Source organism: Hyperolius riggenbachi, chromosome 11 (assembly GCF_040937935.1).
Source record: "Hyperolius riggenbachi isolate aHypRig1 chromosome 11, aHypRig1.pri, whole genome shotgun sequence".
NCBI lineage: Eukaryota > Metazoa > Chordata > Amphibia > Anura > Hyperoliidae > Hyperolius > Hyperolius riggenbachi.
In genome coordinates this window covers 226,296,117-226,315,541 of record NC_090656.1, presented here as the reverse complement: position 1 = coordinate 226,315,541, position 19,425 = coordinate 226,296,117, and the positions used below count along the sequence as shown (strand labels likewise).

The following is a 19,425-nucleotide window of genomic DNA, read 5'->3' as shown; positions in this document are numbered from 1 at the left end:
GGTGGTGACATCTTTACTTGTGCCAGGTGATCTGTGTGGAATGTTCATTACTGAGAGTTCTAAGCATAGAGGGAGATACTGCTTGCCTGGCAGTTGGAAAAAGCCGTTATTTCCCACAATGCAAGAAGGCTCACAGACAGGAAACTGTCAGGACCATGGTCATGACATCACACTGTGGGAGGAGTTTTACCACAATATCAGCCACAGATCACCCCACTGATGATCTATTAGAGAAAAGGTAAATATTTCTCGTGGGAAAGGGGGCATCAGCTACTGATTGGAATGAAGTTCCTCTTTAAAGGGTTACTTATAAAAAATGAGGTGCACCTACTAAGTTCCAGCAAATACAAGACACGTGGCTGGCAGCATACGAGAGGAATCGCCGCCGGTAGACTTGGGCACAGGGTACAGCCGGTATATGGCTGATCCTGCTGCTGCACAAGTCCCGGCGGCGTTAAATACTATTCCCCCTCCAGGCTACCATGGATGGTGGGGAATGAAATAATTCGGCTTCCAGCTATTGCTGGAGGCCAAATTATTGTGTTTTAAAAGTAACTTCAGCTCCGTCTGACGGCGCCAAAGTTACTCCCTGTGCGCTGCTATAGATGTAATTCCTATTATGGCCTATGGTGGCGCCCAAGTCTCCAGCGCTGGATTCACTGTGTTTGTGGCTGGCCTGTGCAGTTACTTCAGTTACATGCCACTATGTAGACTCTGTAACAGTCTGAGGAGTAACCATATAATCTGAGAACAGAATTTGTATGAGATACGGTGTGACCCCGCAGTACCCACATTATACAATGCCTTTCTGTAGACGGTTTGTACCAGTTCTGTGCAGCTGCCATGTTTCAGCAGCCATGGCATTACATCAGGTGGAGGGAACGGATCATCCACTCACTGTCACTGGCTCCTCAAAGGACACCTGAAGTGAGAGAGATGTGGAGGCTGCCATGTTTATTACCTTTTAAACAATGCACATTACCTGGCTGTCCCGCTGATCCTCTGCCCCTTACACTTTTAACCATAGCCCCTGAACAAGCATGCAGCAGATCAGGTGCTCTGACTGAATTGTGACTGGATTAGCCGCATGCTTGTTTTTAGGTGAGTGATTCAGACACTTCTGCGGCCAAAGAGATCAGCAGGGCTGCCAGGCAACTGGTATTGTTTAACAGGAAATAAATATATCAGCCCCCATACTCCTTTCACTTCAGGGGTCCTTGAACTTTTTCCTCTCCCCCATTATTCAGGTATCCTGGCCTTGGCTGGCGTCATTCTTTAAAAAACAACTGTAGCGAAAGAGATATGGAGGCTGCCATTATTATTATTATTATTATTTTTAGTATTTATATAGCGCCGACATATTACGCATGTGCCATATTTATTTCCTTTTAAACAATACCAGTTGCCTGGCTGTCCTGCTGATCTTCTGCCTCTAATAATCTAAGCCATATCCCCTGAACAAGCATGCAGCAGATCAGGTGTTTCTGACATTGTCAGATCTGGCAAGATTAGCTGCATGCTCGTTTCTGGTGTTATTCAGACACTACTGCAGCCAAAAAGACTAGCAGGGCTGCCAGGCAACTGGTATTGTTTAAAAGGAAATAAATATGGCGGCCTCTATATCCTTTCAATTCAGTTGTCCTTTAACCCCCTTGGCGGTCTAATTATTTTCGGATTTTCTTGTCTAAAAGCGGTGCAATTTTTTAGCATGCCTTTAGATCCTAAAACCTGGAAAAAAAATAAAAATAATTACACTGCAGAGAGATCTGCAGCAGCCCAGCACTCACTCACCTCCCTGGGATCCAGCGCTGCAGTTCTCCCTCCATCCTCCTGGTGGCGCTGTAACCCTATAGTGAGATTGCCAGCTGTCGTCATGGTGAAAGATGGCAATCTCACCAGGGGAAGAAGAGCCTCGGAGGAGCGGAAGAAGAAAGGCAGCCGACGTCAGGATCTTCTAGTAGGTGAGTTAAAGGATTCCACAGCCGACAGGCTGTGGTATAATAGAAGCTGCAATGTGTAGAGAAAGAAATACACATACTTACCGCTTCCCTCGTTCCCTGCCGTCGGGTCCCGCTCGTCTCCTACAGCTGCCGGTACCGGCCCGACTCTCCTGACCTTTCACCGGGATATACTGCGCTGCGCATGCGCAGCATGTCCTATACTCTTCGCTTCTGCCGTGCCATCATGGGATAAACGGGGGTAGCAGGCACTCACTCCCCCTCCGCTCCGTCACCAAATGGCCGCTCCCAGCGCTACTCCAGCTAGCATGTCACGCTAGCTTTATACTGGAGCGCACACGCTGGGAGAGGAGGAGGCGGGGGAGGGTCCGTACTTCTGCCGTCATGATGGGACGGCAGAAGCGAAGAGTATAGGATGCGCAGCACAGTATGTCCGGGTGGAAGGTCAGGAGAGTCGGGCCGGTACCGGCAGCTGTAGGAGACGATCGGGACCCGACGGCAGGGAGCGAGGGAAGCAGTAAGTATGTGTTTTTCTATCCCTACACACTGCAGCTTCTATTATACCACAGCCTGTCGGCTGTGGTATCCTTTAAAATGCATTGCTCTGCATAGACCTCCTGGCGGCTACCACTAATTCAGCTTGGGATAACCTATCCTAGCTTGTTTTTCCACCCCGAGCTTAACTAGTGATAACCGCTAAGGAGATTAAGTGCCAGGATAAGAAATCAGCTTGACTCTACCTTTCCCCATGGAGAATCCCAGGACGGCTCGCCGGGTTTAGAGGCTTTCCACAGGGCAAAGTCGTTGGGCGATTGCTTCTCGCTGAGCCGATCTGCAGAGATGCTGAGGTCTCCTGTGTGGAGGGGATGGATAGACAGGTGAGTATACAGTGAGGTCACCTTCAGCCCACAATACCAGCTTTATTTATAGAAGAGATTCTGCTACCTTCTCCCTCCTGAAGGGCCTTCTGATCCCCGACGGCCTCTGGCACCAGCTTGGCATAGTAGTGGTTATCGCTGGCGTGGAATTTGGCCGTACTGAAGTACACAGAGCCGTTGGACACATACCTGGAGGAGAACACGTTTTCTTATATTAAAGTCGCACATGGCTTCATCAGAGCAGACAGTAACTCACAGATCGTCACTACCAGATCACAGCAGGACTATACTAACAGGGGAAGCTCTGCAAATTATTCCTACCAGGGCTGTGGAGCCACTACATAAATCATCCAACTCCTCAGATTATTATACCACCAACTCCTCGACTCCTCTAATTTGCATATAACAATCTTGTTGCCTGAAAGTATGTAACATGAAAGGCATTTTATTGCTGACAAAGCTTAGGAATTTTAAAGCTATATTAACCAATTGAGGACTGTATGCTTATAACCCCCTAGTGACCAAGCTATTTTTTTTTTACAATTTAGGCCACTGTAGCTTTAAGGCCTTGCTGCAGGGCCTTACAACCTAAGGCCTCGTTCACATCAGGGCCGTTTCTGTGTGCTTTCCACAGCGCACTGCCCTGTGCGTTCAGCAAGGTATTGATTTTTCCATGTAACTAAATGTAGCTGGTTCACATCTATGCGCTGCGCTGAGCAGCGTTACATAAACGTAGTGTTGCAGGCATTTCTGTGCGTTGAGCTGGAAAGCGCACAGCAATGCAAGTGAATGGGTCCGCTTTTTTAGCGCATAGAAGCGCGTACAAGCGCATAGAAGCGCATGCGTTTTTTACCCCTAATTGGAGAAAAAAATACATTTACATACAAAAACAAAGTTTTATTGACAACTGCTGCTGCTACATTAAGCAAAACGTGCTTTAAAGAAGCGCAGCGCAACGCACAGAAACGCGGACTAAAGCGCGCACAAGCGCATGCGTTTTTTACCATGCGCTTTAACACGTTTTTCAGCGCAGCAGATGTGAACGAGGCCTAACACACAAATGATTCCCCCCCCCCCCCCTCTTTTTCTGCCCACCAACAGAGCTTTCTGTTGGTGGGCTCTGATCCTTGCCGGTATGTTTGTTGTTTTTTAAAAAAAAATGAAATAAATTTTCCCTTTTTAAATGTATTTATTTTCCCGCCTCTCCCTCCCCTTGCCAGCCAATCACAGCGATCGGCTGTCATAGGCATTAGCCTAAGATAGCCGATCATCCTCTTGCCTCCTGGGGGGACAGCCGCGTCACACGGCTGTACCCAGTACAGCGCTGCTGTAGATCGAAGCGCTGTACAATGTAAATAGATGGCGGTTTCACCATCTAACAGGCGATCGCCGCTGGGAGACTGATGACGGAGCAGAGCTCCTTCATTCAAGGGGAGATGTGCATGCATAGGCGCGTGCAAACGCCTGCAAAAAACCCGCCCTAGGACTTCACGCCAATTGGCGTTGAGCGGTCGTTTAGAAGTTAAGATGACATAAGAACATATCAAATTAATGGATTTCATGAGCAAATCATGCAGAATTGGTACAGGAGCTGACAATAGTTACATGTGTTATATTATGTTCTGACCAAGTTCACAGTAGTGCATTACAGTGCGACTTTATGGGGGCATCTTAATGCAAAAAGTCACACTGCAATAGCAAGTCTATGTGACATTTATAGAGCATGCAGTGCATTAGATCCTAAGGCTCCTTTCACACCTAAAACCTCAAAAGGTCGGCGATTACCGCTACCGTTTTGTGATTTTACGTGATTAACGCTAAACGCAAACGCGAGCTTACATGGGCTAGCGGTTTTTAAAAACCGCTAGCTTTTTGCGCTGAGCAGGAATCTCTTGATTTCCGCTCAAGTGTGAATGGGGCCAAAAGGTTGTATAACATGCGCTGTGACTTTTTATTCTGTTTGTGTTTTTACAAGGAATGCAACGCAGCTTCCACTGTGAATGCAGCCTTAAAGAGAACCCAAGGCGAGAGGGATATGGAAGCTGCCATATTTATTTCCTTTTAAGCAATACCAGTTGCCTGGCTGTCCTGCTGATTCTCTGCCTCTAATACTTTTAGCCATAGCCCCTGAACAAGCATGCAGCAGGTTGGGTGTTTCTAGCATTATTGTCAGATCTGATAGGATTAGCTGCATGCTTGTTTCTGGTGTTATTCAGCCACTACTGCAACCAAATAGATCAGCAGGGCTGCCAGGCAACTAGAATTGTTTAAAAGGAAATAAATATGGCAGCCTCCTTATACATTTTCACTTCAGTTGTCCTTTAACAGGCCACTATCGCAAAAAATGATAAAATTCCAAATGTAACATATAAAAATAAGAAATGTATTTCTTTTAAAGTAAAATAAGCGAAAAATTACTTTTCTGCCATGTTGCTGTCACTTACAGTAGGTAGCAGAAATCTGACAGAACCGACAGGTTTTCAACTATTCCATCTCTTCATGGGGGATTCTCAGCATGGCTTTTATTCTTTATAAAGACATTCCCTGAAAAGGATTTATACAATGATGCTGGCCAGCCTCCCTGCTTACTGCACACTTTGACAGTTGGACAAAGCAACTGCCATTCCCTAAGTGCTTCTGAAAATTAACAAAACCCTGAGAAACCATCTGTGGAGATGAGCTAGTCCAAAACCTGTCAGTTCTGTCAGATTTCTACTACCTACAGTAAGTGACAGCAACATAGGAGAAAAGTAATTTATGGCTCATTTTACTCTGGAGGAAACTTACTTCTTATTTATATATGTTTACGCCTATTTTAAAATGTTTGCAATAGTGGTCCTTTAAGTCAACACTCAAATGCACTTGTTTAAACAGATTACAGCTCACATAAAGGTATTACACATTTGTAATATACTAAAAGGCATAATAAAATGATATATGAATGTCAGCTTGCATAATAGCTCAGCTGGATGTCGCAGTACTAGGCAAGGACAGTGAGATGCAAATCATTCTGATTGCTTCATTTTCATACAAAAGTTGCACAATCAACTCCTGCAAAGATGGAATTTGATTAGTCCATTGTCGTGCTGCATAAGTTTGCATAAACCTGCATCAACACTGAACTATATGCATCTCAATGACCTTCCCTACTAGTGATACAACTACACATCAGGCTTTAGTCTTACAGCAGGGAACCCTCCTGGCGGTCTATTAGAAACCGCCAGGGGGCAGCGCAGCAGTGTCCTGTAATCTTTTTTTTTTTTTAAATCATGTAGCGAGGCTAGGGCTCGCTACATGATAGCCGCTGTGCAGCGGCATCCCCCCACCCACTTCGATCGCCTCCGGCGATCTTTGATCAGGAAATCCCGTTCGAAGAACGGGATTTCCTGGAGGGCTTCCCCCGTCGCCATGGCGACGGGCGGGATGACGTCACCGACGTCGTCACGTCTAAGGGAGTCCCGATCCACCCCTCAGCGCTGCCTGGCACTGATTGGCTAGGCAGCGCACGGGGTCTGGGGGGGGGGGGGGGGGGGGGGGGGCGCGGCACGGCGATCGGCAGCTAATCGGCGGTGATCGGAATGCACACGCAGCTAGCAAAGTGCTAGCTGCGTGTTGCAAAAAAAAATTATGCAAATCGGCCCAGCACGGCCTTAGAAATCCTCCTGCGTGGCATAGCCCGAGCTCAGCTCGGGCTTACCGCCAGGAAGGTTAAATATAAAAAATTCCTGTGTACACATCAGATATACAGTCACAATCACTTGGCTGGATAGTGGCTGGATAGTGTAATGGTTAAGGGCTCTGCCTCTGACACAGGAGACCTGGGTTCAAATCTCGGCTCTGCCTGTTCAGTAAGCCAGCACCTATTTCAGTAAGGAGTTTCTTGGGCAAGTCTCCTTAACACTGCTACTGCCTACTGAGTGCGCTCTAGTGGCTGCCTCACAAGCGCTTTGAGTCCGACAGGAGAAAGGCGCTATACAAATACTGCCATTATTATCACTTAAGTATATCTGACTTTAAAAATACGGTGACTGCCTTATTGCATCAGCACAAGTAAAATGTTTTTTGATTGGTTTATTATTTCATTTTTGTGGACTAAGCACAGCTATTAATGTACATACAAGTTATTTATGATGCCTATTATCTGAGAAATAGAACATTTTAACATATTTTTATTTAATTACAATGTATTAGGAGTCTGAGCATTTTTTTTTTTCACTCAAGTATTGCTCGGACTCAACAACGCCGATTCTACTGCCTCAATTCCTATTCTAAACATGACTATATAGCAGGCAAATAGGAGACATGCAAGGGCTCTCAGGAAATGTCCCTTTATTACACGCTGCTTAATGAATGGATCATTTATCAGGATAAAGCAGAGCTCACAGAGATTTGCTGGTTTTCAGGGAGGGAGGAGAAGAACTTACCCATAGCCATTACCCACAATCCTCTGCACAAACTCTACAATTTCCGGTACGTATTCGCTGACTCGTGTGAGGACATCGGGAGGCAGGACCTGACAAGAAGGAAACACAGAGTACAACATATCAGTCTCCAGAGCTGTGAGGGTTCATCTGCTCGGGACGTCTGATGGTACAAGCAATAAGCCAGATATGGAGAAAGGACCTCCAGCCTCACAAATAATAGGAATGGCTGAACTACGTCACTCGCAGTGGGTGGGGCTGGGAGGGTAGGACAGAGGTGACACCCAAACAATATTTTCTGTATCTCTGTACTGCATTGTGTAACACCAAGCTAGTGGTTGCGGCGCTCACAGCCGCACTCCATCAGATAACCGCTGACATCGCAAGAGGTAACGTGGCACTGCCCAGGGAAACGATAGGCATCAGCCAGATAGTAAACCTACATGAGAGTGTATGGATGGCTTAAAGGGTACCTAAAGTGAATAAAAAAAAAGTTAGACACCTCAGTAGCGTATAGCACAGGCTGTCCAACTAGCGGCCCGCGGGCCAAATGTGACCCCCGGACCGCACTTACTTGCCGGACTATTTTTTGTGTCAGGCCCCCCTTTTGTTTGTGCTTGGCTCCGCCCTGAAGCCAGGACATTGATGCTCTGCTCCCTCCAGATGAAAAATCTGGAGCTAGACACACACCCTTGCCCATGAAGTTGGACAGCACTGGTTGAGAGGTTTTCCCAGATCCTCCTACAGCCCACGGTCCAGCACAGGGTCAGTCTATACCCAGTTGAACAGCAAGCAGAATAGATTTATTCTGGCCATGAGTGCCACTGTGGATGAGTGTATCCAGGCATTAGTAAGCTCTGCACGTGCCCAGTAGAATTGGAGCCGCACGTGCACAGAGGAAAAAACCATGCACAAGCGGCTTCATTACATTGGGCATGGGCGGACCTTACTCGCACATGCCCAGTCCGGTTAAGCTCGTACTCCGTGCAGCCAGGAAAAAAAGAGGGTCCCTGCGCTGGAACGGTGAGCTCTACAAAGATCCGGGAAACATCTGGACCATCTAGAAGGATAAAAGTCAGCATAATTAAAGCGAATACGTGTTTAGTAACACAATGCAGGTACAGAGAGCAGTGATTATTACAACCTGCAAGCTGTTTTCATTTCTGTGGCCAGTAAAGTTTTTAATTCATGTCTGAAATCTCTAATAGTGGTCTATGGACACAGGAAATCAGTCCCCTGGATTTGCCTTCTTCTGCATACGTTAGAATGACGGTTAATCCCCCTGAAATGTTTGTTCTGCTTCGTTAGAATGTGTCGATTTGTAAATGGGACAAAAACTGGTGGCTATGGGCAAGTAGCACAAATAGTTCCCATACGTGAGGCCCGGTACAGGCTGACTGCCGGCCACTAATCCAGACAGGAATGTCACATGACCACTGACAGCCGCAGCTGGCCAACGAGAGTAGCTGTGCAGGAGGAAGGGGCGGGCTCAACTCCAACTCAGATCATACGCAATACAAGTAATAAAAGGCAATTTTATAATATTTGCCCACTTTAATGTCAGAGTTTATACAGTTTTTTTTCTTCTAAGGTTTAAAGAGAAACTCCGACCAAAAATTTAACTTTATCCCAATCAGTAGCTGATACCCCCTTTTACATGAGAAATCTATTCTTTTTCACAAACAGACCATCAGGGGGCGCTGTATGACTGAAATTGTGGTGAAACCCCTCCCACAAGAAACCCCTCCCACAAGAAAAGTACGTACTTTTTTGGGGCAGTTTCCTGTCTGTGAACCTTGTTGCATTGTGGAAAATAGCTGTTTGCAGCTGTTTCCAACTGCCAAAAACCATGCAGCAGGTACATCACCTGCCAACACTAAAATGTTCACTGGAGTTCCTCTTTAAGTATTGAATTCAAATACTGTAACTAGTATGATCATTATTAGGGTGAGCATTGTGCCCATTCCCGAGAGGGAATTGGGACATTTTCTTTGTGGCATCATCTTCGGAAAAAAATTTTTTTTTGTAATATAACACATTTCATGAAAATGAGTAAGTTCCGAAACAAATGATATATTGTTGTGAAAATACAGAGTTATGTAAGTTTTGATGTGAAAATGTCTTTGTCGGGAACTGAGGAGGAGTCACTCACATTCAGTGCGTCCATGTCCTTGTGGTATTCCCCTTCCCAGTAATTGGGCAGCTGAGAGAAGATGGAGTTCTCCGTCACCTGGGCTCCTTTTTGGCCATCCAACCAATCAGAAAGCAGATCCGCAGACTCCGCCAGCAAAGTCTACATAAGTCAGGATACCACATATTAGTAAATATAACATTGTAAAAAAAATTAAAATAAATATATCTGCCCACTCTAAATTCTCCAACCTGGTAGGAACCCACTTATTCTAATGTGTCTAAGTCTGACACATATGAGAGGAGGCGTGGCTACTAACCAGGGCGTGGTCACACAATGGACACTCCCTTCCTGCCCAGCGATAGATCTATTGTGTTCCACAATGAGAGGGGGGTGTCAGGTGAGCGCACTTACCTCTGCGTATCGCTGCACTTCCTCGCTGGCCTCTGGTTTCCCGATTGCAGCTTCCAGTGGATGAAGAGCTGCTGTCACCGCACTGTGAATCTTTTCCAGCATCTGCTTCTTGTCCGGGTCGGTCGTCTCGCTGAGTTTTTGTGTAAAAGGCTGAGGGGAGGAGCAGGAGAGCAGCAAGGAACGTTATCCGTATGCAGAATTTTATATCATGGGAATTACGCCCTCGTATATTATTAATAACAGAAACCCACAATTTTATCAGAGCCATTCTCTTATGGCCACAGAGCAGTGTCTGCTGGAAAATGCCAGAGGTCAGCATTACTGCCCATCACACCCCTACTATCTCTACAGATATCACACCCCTAAATCTTGTATAGATATCCCACCTCTACTTCCTGTACAAATAGCAAACCCCTACTTCCTGTACAAATAGCACACCCCTACTTCCTGTAGCGATATCAAACCCAGGCTTTGCGTAAAGATATCACACCACCACTTCCTGAACAGATATCACATCCCTACTCCCTGTACAGATATTACATCCCTCATTCCTGTACGGATATCACACCCCTACTTCATACCTCCCAACATTTTGAGATAAGAAAGAGGGACACTTAAGCCATGTCCCTGCCACACCCCTATTCACGCCCCCAGCACACCCCCTAGTCACGCCCCCGGCACACCCCTAGTCACGCATACCATAAAGATTTTATAAGAAAAAAAGTGTTTTATAATTCAAACCTTACTGGTGCTTTCTTTCCTACTTCATTTTCTTACATATAAACATTCAAAAATAAGAAATATATCAATTTAAGGGCCAGTTCAGACAGATGCTTGGTGGGCGTTTACCGCTGGCACCCGAGACTTGTTGTTAAAAGCTCCCATTCAAGTGAATGGGAGCGTTTGTATCAGGCTTCTACCAACGTTTGTGTGAACGCAGCATTCTAATCCTGATATTCCCATTGTTTCAGGCGACCCTGGATGCCACATACAGTGTCTAGGGTCGATTACCACCGCTTCTTCATGTCCCCCTGTGGTAATCAAAAACGCCAATCACAACAGGATGCCGACAAAAGCTTGAAAAAGACACCGCTGAAGGAGACACCGCTGGAAGTTGGGCAAAGGTCCGTGTGAACTGGTCCTTAAAGATGGGAGTAAAGTTGAGAGTCAATTAAACATATTTTTCTATAGAAAAAAAAAACATAAAAACATATTACACAGCTCTGTACATCAGTCCTGAAAGAGGAACAAATGAGGAGGAAAGAGGGACTGTGGGGAGCTTTGAATTAATGCAAGGGGAATCAAAAATAAATTAGTAAAAGAGGGAAGGATGGTCCCAGGAAAAAAAGTGCCTTGCTCACTGCAACTGTGCTTTGTAAGCAAAGCAGAGAGAGAGGGCAATAAAATGCCAATAAAGGTGCTAAAACAAGATTGACAAGAGTTAATCTTGTTACCTTGGAAAACAAAAGAAAGATGCAGATCGGGGATAAGAGGAGTGAGCAGCATGATATAATTACCCATTCAGCAGGGACAGTGAGCAGCGCTAACTCCCGGCCAGCGTCACTTGATGAGAGACAGACACAGGCTGGCGAGCGAGCGAAAGGAGAGAGGGAGATCAAAGCAGCTGACTGAGCAGGAGAAGTTACCCAGAGAAGCACCGAAGCCGCTGATCAGCCAGTGCTCTGGCCAGGTTGAAGAGGACCCACCTGTCAGGCAGACGCCAGGAGCACAGTCTGACCACGGCTGCCTGCAGCAATAGCAGACTGCACACTGCACAGCTAACGGAATGATGCGGTATTTTTATCTTTTACTCCTGGTAGGGCACCTGCCAATACCGGGATTCTGCCCGTAGAGATCAGGAACTGGGATAGAACGGCCAAAAGCGGGAGAATCCCGCGAAAAATGGGACAGTTGTGGCCTATGCTTCTTCATGAATCCCACCCCTACTCCCTGTAGAGATAGCACACCCCCACTTCCTGTACAGATATCACACCTATACTTCTTGTACAGATATCACACCCCCACTGTCTGTACAGATATCACACCCCCACTTCCTGTACAGATATCACACCCCCACTTCCTATACAGATATCACACCCCCACTTCCAGTACAGATATCACCCCCACTTCCTGTACAGATATCAAACCCCCACTTCCTGTACATATATCAAACCCCCACTTCCTGTACAGATACCACCCCCCTACTTCCTGTACAGATATCAAACCCCCACTTCCTGTACATATATCAAACCCCCACTTCCTGTACAGATACCACCCCCCTACTTCCTGTACAGATATCACACCCCCACTTCCTGTACAGATACCACACCCCCACTTCCTGTACAGATACCACACCCCCACTTCCTGTACAGATACCACACCCCACTTACTGTACAGATACCACACCCCCACTTACTGTACAGATACCACACCCCCCACTTCCTGTACAGATATCACACCCCCTAGACTTCATGTACAGATATCACACCCCCTAGACTTCATGTACAGATATCACACCCTTACTTCCCGTACAGATATCACACCCCTACACTTCCTGTACAGATATCACACTGGCTGGTGTCTCCAGTACTTTCCTTTATATTCGGCAAAAAGTGTAATAATTTTTTTTTATTTTTTTTTATATTTTTAAAGTATGAATAATTTTAAATGAAGTTGTGTAAAAACAACTGCCCCGGATGCATTACCGCTGGCAGTCACCAGAGGGCATGTATTCCTCATGGACAATGAACAGCTGAGGGATGGGAGCAGGAAAACTAAAACTAATGTGACTTTTATACATAGCAGCTGTGTACATACCACAAGCGCGGTCCTCACGTCCTGCAGTAATGCCTCTGGCTGAGGCCGGCTCGCCTTGTACTGTTCAAATAAATAGTTCTGTCTGGCCCGCTTAATGATCTGAAAATGCAACAAAATACAGCAAAGAATAAAACCTACCAAGTAGGGTATGTTCTAATTACCCCTATACAGACCATATAAAACATCCAAACAAACATTAAAAGGATAACACTGCTTTATAACAAAGAAACTTAACCCATGAAATCACTAAACAAGTCATTTTATATCTGAATGTTAATGCAAACAGGAGAGCTCAGCTTGCATTACGAACTATGAAGGCTGCCATCTTGACTTCTAAGAAATGGCTGTAATACTGTCCTCTAAAGCTACATATACATCTCTTTAGTATTGGTCAGCCAGAGAGATCACTCTGGAAATGAACGTTGTACAGAAGCTTGTCTGGGCAGCTGCAGCCTAAGGCCCGGTTCACACTTGCGTTTTCTGCAAATACTGACCGGTGGCACGGATTAGTTCCGGTCCATTCTGAGAACATCCGTTTGCCATCCGGGTCTGGTCAGTTCATGTTCAGTTTGCATCCAGATTTACTTCCGTTCTGCATGCGGATTTGGACCTGTTTCCGTTTTTAAAGAGGGGTCTGGAAGGTCTGGAAAAGTGCTGGCCTCATTTTTGGAGAGAGCCTGCTGTGTGGACATCATCCTTGGAGAGAGAGCCTGCTGTGTGGACATCATCCTTGGAGAGAGAGCCTGCTGTGTGGACATCATCCTTGGAGAGAGAGCCTGCTGTGTGGACATCATCCTTGGAGAGAGAGCCTGCTGTGTGGACATCATCCTTGGAGAGAGAGCCTGCTGTGTGGACATCATCCTTGGAGAGAGAGCCTGCTGTGTGGACATCATCCTTGGAGAGAGAGCCTGCTGTGTGGACATCATCCTTGGAGAGAGAGACTGCTGTGTGGACCATGGATCCAGTGGTCTGCATGCCCCTTGTCCCGCGGGGCTGCGCCTGGACGGTCGGGGGTACTCTGGGAGGCTGTCCGGCACTGGGCACGTGTTTCGCTGTCCAGATGGCCGCCTGTACCATAGAAACCTCACAGGAATTGGGGTAGGACAACCAGCTTTCATCCGGAAGTGTGCTGTGCACTTCCGTTTTTGGTTCCTGTTGTGCTGGGTAATTTGTCCGGATCCATTCCGGCGGCGGTGGACGGCGCAGGTTGGAAAAATCCGGACCGCAGACCGGACCGCAATCCGCATGCGGAGGAACGGACGAGTGCATACGGATCCATTGATAAACATTGGACCCTTTCTCGTCCGTTCTGTTTCCGCAGTATGTGGTCCGGCTGTGGTCCTCAAAATAACGCCAATGTGAACCGGGCCTAAGAGGCGGAGACACAGGGAGGGTCGTAGACACACAGGGGGAGAACAGGAGGACACGTGAAGGTGCAAACACACAAGGGGCAAAGACAAGGAGGGAGTGGTAAACACGATAGGTGAGGCAGATAAGAGGAGCGGATACACAGGGGGAAGTGGACAAACCAGGGGGCAGGCACATAGGAGGAGTGGCCTCAAATGAGGAGCCAATAGTGGTTTAGTAGGGCTATGATTCTAACTGCAATAATTTCAGCTATATGGAGAATTTCTCTGTTGGTGGCTACAAGATTAGCTACTTACACCCTGTGGATATTTGTCAGACTGATGTTCTGTGATTAGTTCAGGTGACAGTTTACCCAAAGTCACTGTAAAGACACAACGCTGGAGAGGAGACAGGGAAGCTGGAGCCTTCGGCTGCAGTGTGGAAATACAACAGCAGCCAGCCAAGGCGTTCCCATCTGGGTGGAATGCTTAATATTATTGTACAAAGACTATCACCTGAAAGGATCACGTATAATGACTAAGGGTCACTGTGTGTACGTGGCATTAATAGTGTATAGTGTGTAAATTGCACAGGATGGACATGAGGCCTCGGGAGGTCACATACAGGGCACTCACCTTGTCGTCAATGTCTGTGATATTCATGCAGTAAAAAACATCATAATTGAAATAGTCCCTTAAAACTCTTCGCAGGATATCAAAAGATATATATGACCTAAAAGATAGGATAAAAATGCATTGAATGCTGGGAAAGCAGGTGGGGAGGAGCTTTAAATGCATCTGAAGACACAAACACTTCATATCTACAGGCTGAATAGACATGGCTCCACCTCCAAGCATCAGACACCTCAGGGGAAGGGTGTGGGAGGAGCTATAAATGCATCTGAAGACAAGACAAACACTTCATATCTACAGGCTGAATAGACATGGCTTCACCTCCAAGCATCAGACACCTCAGGGGAAGGGTGTGGGAGGAGCTATAAATGCACCTGAAGACAAACGCTACATATCTACAGGCTGTACAGACACGGCTCCACCTCTGAGCATCAGACACCTCAGGGGCAGGGAGGGGGAGAAGCTATAAATGCATCTGAAGACAAGACAAACACTACATATCTACAGGCTGTACAGACACGGCTCCACCTCTGAGCAACAGACACCTCAGGGGCAGGGAAGGGGAGGAGCTATAAATGCATCTGAAGACAAGACATAGATGCTACATATGTAGATCTATTTTCTACTGCTATTTTCAGGTATAAGTACCTATCATTAGTCTATGGGAGATAACACTGCAGGATTCAGGCTTTACAGACACACCTCCGCCTCCGAGCATCAGACTCCTTGGGGGCAAGGTGGGAGGAGCTGCTGGGGAGACTTGGTTCCACCTCCGAGCAGTGTGTATAAAAGTCATGTGTCAAACTACCTGGGCAGCAATAAGAAACCATTTTGCAATGCTCTTTCTGTAACTTTTAAATTTATTTTAACATGCTGGGGAGGGTGAGGGAATCCACAGCTTTTCACTAACATCACAGAGGTAGGCGGAGCCAAGGTATCAGCTCTGTGCTCACTGGCTGGTTCTCCACTATACATAGTGTAAGCGTGCACGATGTATACACACCTGGCATGGCCCATATGGGAGGCATCGTATACTGTGGGGCCGCAGCAATACCAGGTCACCTTATTGCCATTCTGCGGAACAAACGGCTCCTACAGGGGAGAAACAAAACATCTTCACTGTGACGGCCACTATCAAATCCATATGGAGAGAAAAACACATCAATTATTATAAATGTGAGAATATCAGCCCTGCCAGAAGAGAACATAGCAAGTCACACAACGGAATCTACTCCCCTCACATGTCACAAATATCCATAGATACATGGAAGTTTTGCAGAGCCTTAAACCCGGTGGGGAGCCTAAAGAAAAGTTTTGCCCTCTGGTGCCTTCAGGTAAGCGTTGCAGTCTAATGCCTCCAAGTAAATGTCACTCTACAGTTATGGGTCTCATGGTCAGGGTGCTCACTGCTTGTTTAGAACACGATAGCTCCATCTAGAACATACAGACCCAAGAATGAGACACTGGCTCTGGGGTTCCCCTGAATACATGCAGATATGGAAGTAAACGGAATCTCCCCTCTCTATTAGCAATCAGCAGGGGGATGGCCAATGAATGGGTCGGGTCGGCGATGGAGGGAGTGGTATGGGAGAGGGGTGGGACTGTGGCGTGTTCATAGCACCTCCCAATGCGTCTAACCCCACGCCCCTGATGAGTCAGGGCTGACGAAACCGGTAGGGCGGGCTTAGACGCGGAAGAGAGGACGAGACGGACAGTGTGGCTGGTGTAAGAGGAAAGTGCGCGGTTTGATGGGCGGAGATGAGAGCGGACGTCCCACACCAGTCACTGCACAGCCTGGCGGCAATAGCGGGGGAGAGCCCGTGTCCAAATTACTCTAAGCGCTTTATACTCCATGGGAAATGTGAGTGCATTTTAAATCCATTTTACAATAACTGCTAGCAGGTTTTATACTATGTGAAGCATTTTTTTTTTAGGTACATGCTGACTGGGAACGTGCAATCTTGAGGAAGAGGATGACCCATATCTATTGATCGTGAGGTGGGGGACGACCCGTGAATGGTCCCAATGCGCTGCTAGACCTGATTGAAGGTCTTAGTAATCGGCGAGCCACTCACAAAGGGTGAGGTGGTGGCTTCTTTGTCCAATAGCGGTAGATTTATGAAGAAAGTAAAGTTTATGAGCAGGATTAAGCACATGCTGAGAGGACTGTCCTTATTTATGCAAGGTACTGGACTGTATTCTTTTATTTGTAATAACGGCTGTTGAACGCCATCCTCTGATATACAGATATAGAAGTGACTGTGACAAACAATCTCTATTCGTCTGAATTCAGTGCAAAACCTGCAATGGGAACTACAGAGTTCCCCTTAAAGGTGGTGTGTGTTACAAATAAGTTCCTTTCAGAGACAAATTCCACAGCCCCTCCCAGAGAAAGACCCGAGGGAAGAATTAATTGCCATAAACCTGGTTTCCCCCCTCCACTTAACGGCACCACTAGAGCGAATCTGCATGCATTGGCCGCATGCAAATTCGCATAGCCAATACAAGTGGATGGGACTGTTTCCACTTGTCAGGATTCCTTTGCGTTTTTCTGTGCAGAAAAAATCTGCACGGCAGAGCCATCAGAATTCGCATACCGCTATGCGAATCGCATACAATGTATTTAATAGGGAATTTCGCATGTGGCATTGGTATGCAAATTTTCATGCGAATTCGCATACGATTTCGCATGGAATCAATGGAAAAGCACACAGGCACTGCCATGGTTAAATTTGCATACATCGCCATCCATGCAAATCGTATGCGAATTTGCACAAAAATTTGCATACAACCGCATGTGAAATTCGCATCCGCATGCAAATTTTTACCGCGGCGATTCCCACCGCACAAGTGGAAACAGGCCCTAAATCTAGCCCTGACAGCATGAAACGCTTCAGGGGGAGCAGATGTGGATTGACCACAGATTAAAACAGAAATAAATAATGGTCATTTTTGTCATATTTCAATAGTTTTGTTAATGCCAACCTTATGCAAGGAAGGGGAATTGAAACTTACGGTAACAAAATATGAGTGTTTGAAGAGGTGATTCATAATTGTGTATCCTTCCAGAACGGAGTTATTAATTTCTCCAATGCAAAATATAATAAACTGCCAGAGCTTGATATGCAGGAATTTATGAGCTCATGCTGAAACTGGAGCTGATCTCATTGTCTTATGTGTTGCCAGGGAGATATGGCATCCTCCTGTATTTCATACTAATTTCTATAATGAGGGGGGTGGATCTGGTTTAGAATTGCAGAGTCCATCCCTCTCTTCTTAAAGAGAACCCGAGGTGTGTTTAAAGAATGTTATCTGCATACAGAGGCTGGATCTGCCTATACTGCCCAGCCTCTATTGCTATCCCAAACCCCACTAAGGTCCCCCTGCACTCTGCAATCCCTCATAAATCACAGCCTTGCTGTGAGGCTGTGTTTACATCTGTAGTGTCAGTCTCAGCTGCTCCCCCGCCTCCTGCATAGCTCCCTTCCCTGCCCCCGTCCCTTCCCTCCAATCAGCAGGGAAGGGAAGGGATGCAGGCAGGGACTGGAGTTCTGCAGGAGGCGGGGAGAACAGCAGACTGACACTATAGAGATAAACACAGCCAGCTCTGACAAGCTGTTTGTCAGCAGCGTGGCTGTGATTTATGAGGGATTGTAGAGTGCAGGGGGACCTTAGGGGGGTTTGGGATAGCAACAGAGGCTGGTCCGTATAGGCAGATCCAGCCTCTGTATGCAGATAATATTCTTCAAACCCACCTCGGGTTCTCTTTAAAACTCCTTCCCGGTAAAGAGAATCCAAAGTGGGCAGATGGGACACAGAGGCATATAGCCCCCCGAGTTTAGTAAAAATATTTGTCGCTATCTCAGAGGTAAACATAGGGGAGAGGGATTCCCTGTTCAAAACGCCTGCCAGGGGCATTCCTGCAGGGTTTCCAGAGCTGCCATTGGGCAGCTCTCTTTCCCTGGCCGTGCCCCCTGCCTGTGAGAGACACACTGTCTCTTGTTGCAGCGTCGTGACCTGTAGGAGCAGCGGAGTGTGGCAGTTTTCTGCGGCTACCTGATCCGCTCAGCCCCCAGATCAGGTAGCCTAGTTTTTTTTTATTTTTTTGAGCCCACCTCGGGCTCTCTTTAAAAACCTTTGTCCCAGACTCGCAGATATCCTTTGCCAGATCTAATACCATTGATCAAATTAACAAAAGGTTGCTGGACTTGTTACAAGGACTTACCAGAACGTTGGACTTCTAAAAACTTAGCGGACGCGCAGGTTAATCTCACAAACTTTCTCAGCACCGGTTATTTTCTTATTTTGAATCCCTTTTAATTTGCTATCTAATCTCAGTTCGATTGTTAGATTTTGTTTTACAATTATCTTACAATCATTTTTATGCACTATTTCATAATGAAATAAATGGTTGATCCATTTCGGTCCTGCCCTTGTTCTGAATGACCCAAAAGAGAATCCTGCATTCTTTGTTACCAGATGGTTGTATTATTGATATTGTTAGTTAGGTGGTCTGGTATAACTTTTCTCTTACAGGAACTAGTCAGACAGAATTCTAGGTACACACAATGCAATTTTCTGACAGATTTACTGTCAGATCGACTATTTCCAACATGTGTGATCTGATTTTCAATCGATTTTTTCAGAGAAGTGAATGGAAATCAGATCGGACATGTTGGAACTAATCCATCTGACAGAAAATCTTCCAGAAAATTGCATCCTATGTATCTACCATTAGGTACACAGTGCACAGTGAGGAAGGCATTCTGGGGGCTCCCAGTGGCTGGGACCAGGATTGCAGCTGTGCACAGAGGGGACAGGATTGGA

The 19,425-nt window shown here is 46.4% G+C and overlaps 1 protein-coding gene across 2 annotated transcripts in view; it reads right to left on the bottom strand.

The window, feature by feature from the left end:
* Positions 1-19,425, bottom strand: part of CARS1 (cysteinyl-tRNA synthetase 1) — a 70,599-nt gene that overhangs the window by 30,670 nt on the left and 20,504 nt on the right. For both annotated transcript variants that reach the window (XM_068260661.1, XM_068260662.1), the window contains 8 exons: positions 15,602-15,690; positions 14,602-14,698; positions 12,620-12,718; positions 9,803-9,952; positions 9,410-9,550; positions 7,261-7,349; positions 2,904-3,025; positions 2,699-2,811 (listed from right to left, as the gene is read on the bottom strand). In XM_068260661.1, the coding sequence (XP_068116762.1) occupies positions 2,699-2,811; positions 2,904-3,025; positions 7,261-7,349; positions 9,410-9,550; positions 9,803-9,952; positions 12,620-12,718; positions 14,602-14,698; positions 15,602-15,690 (900 nt within the window). The remainder of the gene's footprint in view (positions 1-2,698; positions 2,812-2,903; positions 3,026-7,260; positions 7,350-9,409; positions 9,551-9,802; positions 9,953-12,619; positions 12,719-14,601; positions 14,699-15,601; positions 15,691-19,425) is intronic.